The sequence below is a fragment of the Rhinopithecus bieti genome, unplaced genomic scaffold (assembly GCF_001698545.2).
Source record: "Rhinopithecus bieti isolate Rb0 unplaced genomic scaffold, ASM169854v2 scaffold_14885, whole genome shotgun sequence".
NCBI lineage: Eukaryota > Metazoa > Chordata > Mammalia > Primates > Cercopithecidae > Rhinopithecus > Rhinopithecus bieti.
This window is the reverse complement of record NW_016807971.1, coordinates 267,294-276,310: the sequence shown is the minus strand read 5'-3', so window position 1 is coordinate 276,310 and position 9,017 is coordinate 267,294. Positions and strand designations below refer to the sequence as shown.

At 51.7% G+C, this 9,017-nt stretch overlaps 1 protein-coding gene across 8 annotated transcripts in view; it reads left to right on the top strand.

The window, feature by feature from the left end:
* Window positions 1–615: 615 nt before the first annotated feature.
* The window catches only part of SLC28A1 (solute carrier family 28 member 1), a 71,456-nt gene continuing 63,054 nt past the window's right edge, over window positions 616–9,017 (top strand). For 3 of the 8 annotated variants that reach the window (XM_017884287.1, XM_017884288.1, XM_017884282.1), the window contains exons 1-3: window positions 1,136–1,387; window positions 4,444–4,555; window positions 7,010–7,101. In XM_017884287.1, the coding sequence (XP_017739776.1) occupies window positions 1,303–1,387; window positions 4,444–4,555; window positions 7,010–7,101 (289 nt within the window). In that variant the 5' untranslated portion in view covers window positions 1,136–1,302. Of the gene's footprint in view, window positions 1,109–1,135; window positions 1,388–3,054; window positions 3,487–4,443; window positions 4,556–5,471; window positions 5,561–7,009; window positions 7,102–9,017 lie in introns of those variants that run through there. The other 5 variants (XM_017884285.1, XM_017884284.1, XM_017884283.1 and 2 more) reach the window with 5 other exon arrangements.

Below are 9,017 nucleotides of genomic sequence, written 5' to 3'. Positions count from 1 at the left end.
TTTTCTATTTTTTTTGTAGAGACAGGGTCTCCCTATGTTGCCCAGGCTTGTCTTGAAGTCCTGGGCTCAAGCGATCTACCTGCCTTGGCCTCCCAAAGTGCTAGGATTATTGCTACTTTCCAATATTTCTACTACAGACTACAGGAAGTCCATTTTTCAATGCCAAATGCAAAAGAAAAAGTTGTATGGATGCCTTTTCTGCCAATCCTCCCAGGTTTAGGAGAGAAGAATGATGAGGACATGTTCATGGAACTTGACGAGGGATGAGCCTCTTTATTTGTCCAGTGCTTGGATACACAAATCAATGCAACGAAAGAGACCTCGCCTGTGAAGAGCTAAGAAATGAGTGTGGGCAGAATCATGAGAAGAACATAAAGGGGTTGCTGAGCAACTCTTCTGCTAGTTCTTGTACTTTTGAATGTTTCACTCACTACATATAAAATAACCTATTATGTCAGAGCCTGGCAAGAAGGAATTCTCTCCAACTCTTTGACTAATCATTCCCTAAAACAGGAGGTGGCCTGCAGAAGAACAAAACCAGAAAAGTTAGGTGGTTGCCTCTGAGGAATGGGACAGAGTTGGAGGGGCGGAGCAGCCCCTTTACTGTCAACCCTTCTGAGCTCTGCTGGACGGTGAGGGAAATTATCTATGCATATTTATGCGGTCCTCTCCCCACTCTGCCCTGGCCTAGCTGGCTCTGGGTCTCACTCAGCGGGCCCCAGTGGGTGTGCCGGGCCTCAGAGAGTTTCCTCAGGAAACAGGCCACCAAGAAGCCCAGCGATGTGCTGAGGTCCTACAGCTGGATGGGCGCAGCCAGGACACCTGAGGTCCTCTAGCTGTTGGTCTTTCCCTGGGGTCTCCACCCCCATCTATCCAGCCTCCCAACTCCCCAGCCTGTGACTTTTCACCAAATTCCACCTGAAAAGGGGCTGGGATCCTTACTGGGGGCTGGGATCCTTGCTGGCCATGCCTCCTTGAGGGGAGGAGCAGGGGAGAAGCCCGGAGTATCCTGGCCTGGAGGAGGGGAGCAGTGTGTCAGAACAGGCCCGGATGAGACTCGGGACAGCAATGACACCTGCCAGCCTGATGCTGCTGGACTCCCTGCCAGGTACTTCCTAAGTAGGAGCACATTGACTCCTCATAGGTTCTATTACCCACCCCCAGTTGAGGCAGCAAGTTAACTTTGACAGTCAGGAGTAGAGACCTTTGGGCTCCAAGCTCAAGATCCACCTCAAGACACACAGCCCATTAAATCCTTGTTGTAGAGATTAGGGCCAACAACGATGTGGGTTATATGCTGCAATGTCGGGAATGTTTCGAAGCAAGCATGGTTGCTGCTGGACGTGTTGTGTTCCTGGCTTCCCTCTGGATGCTGACAGAAACAAGGGTGAGAGTTAACGACAGCAGGAGAGGAGGGAAGGCGGGACTGGAGAAAGGAGGGGAAGTGGGTAGCACAGGGCAAAGTGGAAAAGCAGGTGGTGTCCTTTTTTTCTTCACTGGGGCTTGGTGAAGATCTCTTCAAGGACAGCTCCAGGCCCATCCCTGTGGTGGCCACCCACAGAGACAGGAGTCCTGCTCAGAGACAACATTTAGTTTTCTTTTCTTTTCTTTTTTTTGAGGTAGAGTCTCACTCTGTCGCCCAGCCTGGAGCTCAGTGGTGTGATCTCTGCTCACTACAGCCTCTACCTCTCGGGTTCAAGCAATTCTCCTGCCTCAGCCTCCCGAGTAGTTAGGACTACAGGCACCTGCCACCATGCTTGGCTAATTTTTGTATTTTTAGTAGAGAGGGGGTTTCACCATGTTGGCCAGGCTGGTCTCAAACTCCTGGCCTCAAGTGACGTGACCGCCTTGGCCTCCCAAAGTGCTGGGAGTACAGGCGTGAGGCACCGCGTCCGCCCCCCTGCCTTTTTTTTTAAAGGTAGAGTCTTGCTTTGTGGCTAGTTTTCAATCAAGGTAACACATGGGCTCTCAACAGTGTGTGGAACACTGCTAGAATAATGAAATTATGAGAACACTGTTACTGTGTGATCCCCTGTTGGAAAATGAGTAACATAAAATAATATACATTAAGGGAAAAAAAAGTGGAGAGAAAAGGCTGGGCACAGTGGCTCATGCCTGTAATCCCAGCACTTTGGGAGGCCGAGGTGGGTGGATCACCTGAGGTCGGGAGTTCGAGACCAGCCTGACCAACATGGAGAAACCCCCATCTTTATTAAAAATACAAAATTAACCAGGCATGGTGGTGCATGCCTGTAATCCCAGCTACTTGGGAGGCTGAGGCAGGAGAATCGCTTGAACCTGGGAGGTAGAGGTTGTGGTGAGCCAAGGTTGCACCACTGTACTCCAGCCTGGGCAACACGAGTGAAATTCCATCTCAAAAAAAAAAAAAAATAAAGGAGAAAAATGCCACAAACTCAATAGTGGTCATCCCTGGGGGCTCAGATTCTGGGGATTTAAACTTCCCTCATTCTGTATATTTCTCTAATGTTTAAATGTTTATTGATGCACTTATAATGCTTTGGTAATTCAAATGACAGATGAAGAAAAAATGTTTTCAAAAAGAGGGGGTATCCATCCACCATCCTCTCCAAACTTCCAAAACAACCAGGATGTGCCAGTACTAGGAAGTATTTATGCATCATAAAGGATTTTGTCCTGAGTGCATACCATTAATTATTAAAGAGATGTTATCAGTCCCATCAGATGAGTTTAATGTTTAGTTTGAGGACTGAGAAACTACAGCGTTCCGTCCTTCACTTTGCACGCTGTTGGCTCAGGCGTTCATTTAGCAAAGATGAAATGAAGGGGAAAAGGTGTGATTTGGTTTTGTTTTCTTGGCAGACCTGAAACACTTTTACTATTTCTGACAGCTACACTGCTTTCCTCATTTTCCAGCATTGGAAAATTGGTTGCTGTTATAATAAATCCCCATTAGGTGAGAAAGGGAGATAGAGCAAGATGCAAAATGAAAGATAAAATGCAAAAAGCTAACAGCCTGGCTGGGGAAAGGAGGCCACAAGAGGTAAGGAGGGGGAGGGAAATAATCACATAGGTGGCTTCCTGGAAGAGGTGACCCTAGTAGGCCTGAAGAGGTCAGTTTGGGAACTGGGGAGATGGCAGAGGAGGGCATCTCTGCTGGAGAAGCAGCAGCCAGTGGGCAGGAGTTGCAGGGAGCCAGGTTGCAAGTGGGCCTGCTTCCTGTATCCCTGAGACCAGGTTGGGGTCCCCACCCTGGCTGTAGCCCTGGCCTCTGGGGAGGCGCTGGGCAGAACTGGGTGGCAGGCCCAACCTACTCCGACCCTGGCCTCTGGGGAGGCGCTGGGCAGAACTGGGTGGCAGGCCCAACCTACTCCGACCCTGGACTCTGCCCAGGAATTTCTGCTGAAGTGACAAGGCAAGCCAGAGCAAAAGCAGGTTGGATCCAGCTTGTCCCCACAGAGACGTGTTCTTCTCTCTCTCTGAGAGCGACCTGTTAACCGCAAATATGTGAGTAGAAATAGGACCCTGCCTCTGTGTGCGCCGCTGTGCGTCTGTGTGTGATCTGGGGCATTTCCAGGCTCTGCCTGTGTGTGTGCATGCACATGCATGGGTCTCTGAGTATGTCAGCCTAACTGGGCTTGCATTTGGATGGAGTAGGGCATCCCCCAAGGGGAGAAAAAGGAGTGGGAACAAGGGTAGGGAGAGAGGAGGTGTTAGTTAGCACTCTTATTTACAGATGAATTTAAGCCTATGAACTGAGCTTCAGCAAAAAATGAGCTATATTGATTTTTGCAATGGAAAAGTCCAGGGGTAGGATTGGTTTCAGGTATAGCTGGATCCAGGGACTGGCATGATGCCTTTAAGGATGTTGCACCTCCATCTTTCAGAGATGGAAAACTAGAATACAATGAAGACCTCGCTTAATGGTAATAGTTTTAACCCATTGTAGGGAGTGATGAAAGCTAAGTCCTCTCTTCAGAAAAATACCTGTATCAGATACATATGCATGCTGTATATAATTCCTTACTTTCCTTCTCTATGAAGTGGGCAGAATTTGCTGTTTCTGCCTGGAACTCCCAGAGTTCACAAGGACTTGTCTCTCACAGGTTCAGATGTGGGTGCAGGCTGGGGTGGTGGTTCATGCCTGTAATCCCAACACTTTGGGAGGCTAAGGTGGGAGGACTACTTGAGCCCAGGAGTTGGAGACCAGCCTGGGCAACATAGGGAGACCCAGTCTCCAGAAAAAGGAAGGGGTACCTCCTCCATGTGCTGGGAAGCCAAGGCTGTAGTCCCAGTCACGAGGAGGGGTGAGCTCTGGGATGGCATAGGTGGCCCCCAGGCAGGGCTCTGGCTGTGCCAGGCATCTGCTCCCCTGACTCAGCCCTCTCCCACTTGCCTAGGCCCCTAACCTGGGCCCTGCCTGGCCTCCCTTTCAGCGCTGGGCCTCACTGATTTGTCTTTCAGCTGGAAGGTCTGGAACATGGAGAACGACCCCTCAAGACGAAGACAGTCCATCTCTCTCACACCTGTGGCCAAGGGTCTGGAGAACACGGGGGCTGATTTCTTGGAAAGCCTGGTCTGTACCTTTCCCCATCAGTCATCCTGACCCCTCAGCCTCTTTGACTTGAGTCCGGCTGCCGAGGGGGTGAGGCTTTTGCTCACCACCTTCCCTCACACCCCATTCTTCTGCCTCCTTCTCACCTCCTTGCTCACACAGTTAGGAACCTCCCAGTGTGTTGGCCTCCTCAACACAAGGCAGCCCCTTTATTTCACTCACTATACATTGACTGAGCATGTACTGTGTGCACTATAGTCTGAAAGTCCTAGTCTGAAAGGGCAGGGCAGGCCCCAATGAGGAAGTGATATTTGAGCTGTGACCTACAGAATGAGAATAAAAACCAGATGACGGGGGAGGGGGGTCTCTAAGGAAATCTCAGCCTTCAAGGAGCCTTGTCCTTGCTTTCAAGTGGCCAGGTCATGTCGAGGCACACCACCCAGACTTGGAGCCTAGTAGGACACCCTGCACCCTCCCAGCCTCCTCTGACAAAGACCCCTCCCCTTCACTGCCCTTGTCTCTTGGGGAGCTCCTTTCATGCTGTCATCTGCAAGAATGCCCACCCCACACCCAAAACAACTCCACAGACTCGGGGGTGCATGGTGCCCTGAGATCATGCTTTGAGGTAGCCCTGCCTGGGGCCTCCCTTACAGGCCTCCTCTCAGTCCCTTCCAGTCACAGCTGGGCCACAGGTGTCTGTCCCTGCGCAGACCATGAGCTTGCTGAGGGCAGGATGTGTGTGGCAGAGTCCTCTGCACACAGTGGGTGCTCAGTGCCTGCCTTGCAGAATTCAGTTCAGTAGCCTTCTAATTCCTCCCTGTGCCCCAGCCCAGTCCCCTCCTCAGCCAGGGTCTCACCATGGCCCCCGACCCCTGGCTGTAAGTTCCTGTGGGCGGGTAAGGGGCAGGCTGCCCTGACAGCCCCCTGCTGGCTGTAGGAGGAAGGCCAGCTCCCTGGGAACGACTTGAGCCCCACAGAGATCAGGAGCAACTGGAGTGAGGCGGCGCCGAAGCCCTTCTCCAGATGGTAGGTGATCTCTGGAGAGACAAGGGTGGGCCTGGGGTGGAGGCTGCTTGGGAACAGGATGGGGAGCCGGGCCTCCTGGCGGATGGGAGTTGTGGGGACGTGAACCTTTGTTGAAGGAAGGAATAAAGGCGCTTTAGCCAACATGCACAAGCACATTAGACTCAAGGGTGAGCCAAATCATGGGCTCCCCACCTGCTTTTGAGCAGCTCAAATGAAATCCCATCAGGAACCCCAGTATATACCGTGGGGCCTGCCCTGAACCAACTAGGCCTCCCTCTCAACCTCCCCTTCTGCCTTCTCCCCCCATTCAGTCTCTGGGGTACCTTGGGGAGTCCCAAGACTCCGGTTAAAAATCCTGAACTGGGCAAGGCCCCTCCCTGATTTTACACGGGGAGGTGGAAGCCCAGAGAGGGGAAGGGACCAGCCTGGGTGGCATAGGCAGCAAGTGTCTGAGGTGAGCCTAGAACTCTGCCTCCTGATGTCTGGGCAGTCTGGGTCCTTGCTGGCCAGATGTGGAGCTAAGGACACCGTGATGGGTAGGGGGTGGTGGTGGGGGAGGGATTCCATTTCTCTGCCTGGGCAGGGGGTATGGGAAGAATGCCTCCCCAACCCTCTCAGGAGGTGGGAGGTGGGGACTGAGAGGGGGCGAGAGGCTCCTTAAAATGGCAGCTGGTGGGTGGATTCCAATTAGCATTGAGTAGGCATCTGCTCAATGTGTGTCCCACGGGCACGTGGATGAACAACAGGGAAGGGGAAGCAGCCATCCGTGTTTGTCTTTCTTTCTTGCTTGCTTTTCCTTCCTTCATTCTTTCCTTCCTTCCTTCCTTCCTTCCTTCCTTCCTTCCTTCCTTCCTTCCTTCCTCTCTCTTTTTTTTTTTTTTTTTTTTGAGGCAGGTCTCACTCTGTTGCCTGGGCTGGATTGCAGTGGCATGATCTTGGTTCAGCCCCTCCTGGGCTCAAGCGATTCTCCTGCCTCAGCTTCTTGAGTAGCTGGGACTACAGATGCATGCCACCTGCCCAGCTAATTTTTGTATTTTTGGTAGAGATGGGGTTTATCAGGTTGCCCAGGCTAGTCTCAAACTCGTGGGCTCAAGCAATCCACCCTCCTGGGCCTCCCAAAGTGCTGGGATTACTGGTGTGAGCCACTGCGCCCCCCAGCCACATTTCTTTATGTTGATGAGGTTCTGCCTTTTCAGTGAACTTCCTCCCGAGCCCTGGAGGCAGGGACTATCACTGGGGTAGGGGGGCCTGTGGGTGCTGCCACAGAGGCAGGAAGGCCTGAACCATTTGTCTGTTCGCCCTGAGCTGGGATTGCCCTGCAACCCTGTGAGGATGTCAAGGCAAGCTGTTGCCACTTTGCCGGGGACATTACCTGAGTGGAGGTGCTGAGGATCTCCCCCAGGTGGAGTCTGCTCATGCACTCATGGACCCTCCTGGTCCTGTTCCCAGGAGGAACCTGCAGCCAGCCCTGAGAGCCAGAAGTTTCTGCAGGGAGCACATGCAGCTGTTTCGATGGATCAGCATAGGCCTGCTCTGCACTGGTGAGCCTGGGGCCCAGCACTACCCAGGACACGATGACTCCTGCCTCAGCTATCCATGTCTCAGGGCAGGATTATTCACTTACCCAGTCATTCAACAAATGATTGTTGAGCACCAACTCAGGGCCAGTTCCCTTGCTGGGTACAGAGGCATCCATTAAACCAGGCCAGATCTTGTTCCCAAGGCACTCCCTCATCAGTAAGGGAGGGGGAAGAAATATTTCCACATAATGCAGCATGTCATCTGGGAGCACCAAGGAGGGATGGGGGATGGTCAGGGAGGACTTCCAGGAGGAGGTGACATTGGAGTCTCACAGGCTGAGTAGGAGTTAGCCAGGTGTAGGGGAAGGACAGTAAAGAGGGCAAAGGCACTTCATACAGAGGAGTCACAGGAGCAAAGGTGAAAACTAGCAGGGTGTGGGTTTTGATAAACTTCGATGTCTGCACTCTAAGGTCTGGAGGGTAAAGTTCTAGACAAGGAGTGCCAGGGGATGGAGCTGGAGGGATAGGAAAGGGCCCAGGATGGGGAGTGGGTAGGGAGATGGGAGGATGCTCAGGGACTTGGATTTTACCCTCAAGGCCAGAGAGAGCCACTGAAGCGTTTGAACAGGGAGGCATCAAGGTGGAATTCACACTGTGGGACCCTGGAAGGAGGGCAGGAAAGATGGGGAGAAGGAGACATTGAGGGCTGCAGTGCCTGTGTGAGAATGAAGCTGTGGAAGGTGGGCGGGGGCAATGGGAGAGGTCCTAGGGAAGCAATACCAGCTGCACTTGGGAAGGACTGGATGTGCAGGACGAAGGAGACCCTGAATCAGGGCTGCCCCAGGGGCCTGCTTGGGTAATGGGAGGATGATGGTGGCTTCCACAGAGCTAGAGAACATGCGTGCAGGAGGGAGTCTTGGAAGGAAGGGGGATAATTCGGGCAGTTTGTTGGAGGTACCACTGCCAGGCCATTTGAGGGAGAGAAGAGGCTCCCCAGGCACACTTGGAGAATGAATTGAGAAGTGGGTCAAGGACAGAAGCCTGGAGACCAGCCACACAGAAGGAGTTGGTGGCAGCCAAAGGAGCAAGGGTTTCAGGAGGGAAAGATCAGCAGCATCTCTGCAAGACCTGCAGGACAAAATGAGCCATGTCCACCGATTTGGGGACAAGGAGGCCATTGATGACTTAGGGTGTAGGTGCAGAAACTGAATTTGAGCAGATGGGAGAAGAGGCTGTGCAGACAGCAAGTGTAAATGGTTTTTGGGATCAATTTTTTTTTAATTATTATACTTTAAGTTCTAAGGTACATGTGCACAACATGCAAGTTTGTTACACATGTATACATGTGCAATGTTGGTGTGCTGCACCCGTTAACTCGTCATTTACATTACATTTACATTTCCTAATGCTATCCTTCCCCCACCGCTCACCCCATGACAGACCCCGGTGTGTGATGTTCCCCACCCTGTGTCCAAGTGTTCTCATTGTTCAGTTCCCACCTATGAGTGAGAACATGCAGTGTTTGGTTTTCTGTCCTTGTGATAGTTTGCTCAGAATGATGGTTTCCATCTTCATCCATGTCCCTACAAAGGACATGAACTCATCCTTTTTTATGGCTGCATAGTATTCCATAGTGTATATGTGCCACATTTCCTTAATCCAGTCTATCATTGATGGACATTTGGGTAGGTTCCAAGTCTTTGCTATTGTAAACAGTGCCACAATAAACATATGTGTACGTGTGTCTTTATAGCAGCATGATTCGTAATCCTTTGGGTATATGCCCAGTAATGGGATGGCTGGGTCAAATGGTATTTCTAGTTCTAGATCCTTGAGGAATCGCCACACTGTCTTCCACAATGGTTGAACTAGTTTACAGTCCCACCAACAGTGTAAAAGTGTTCCTATTTCTCCGCATCCTCTCCAGCACCTGTTGT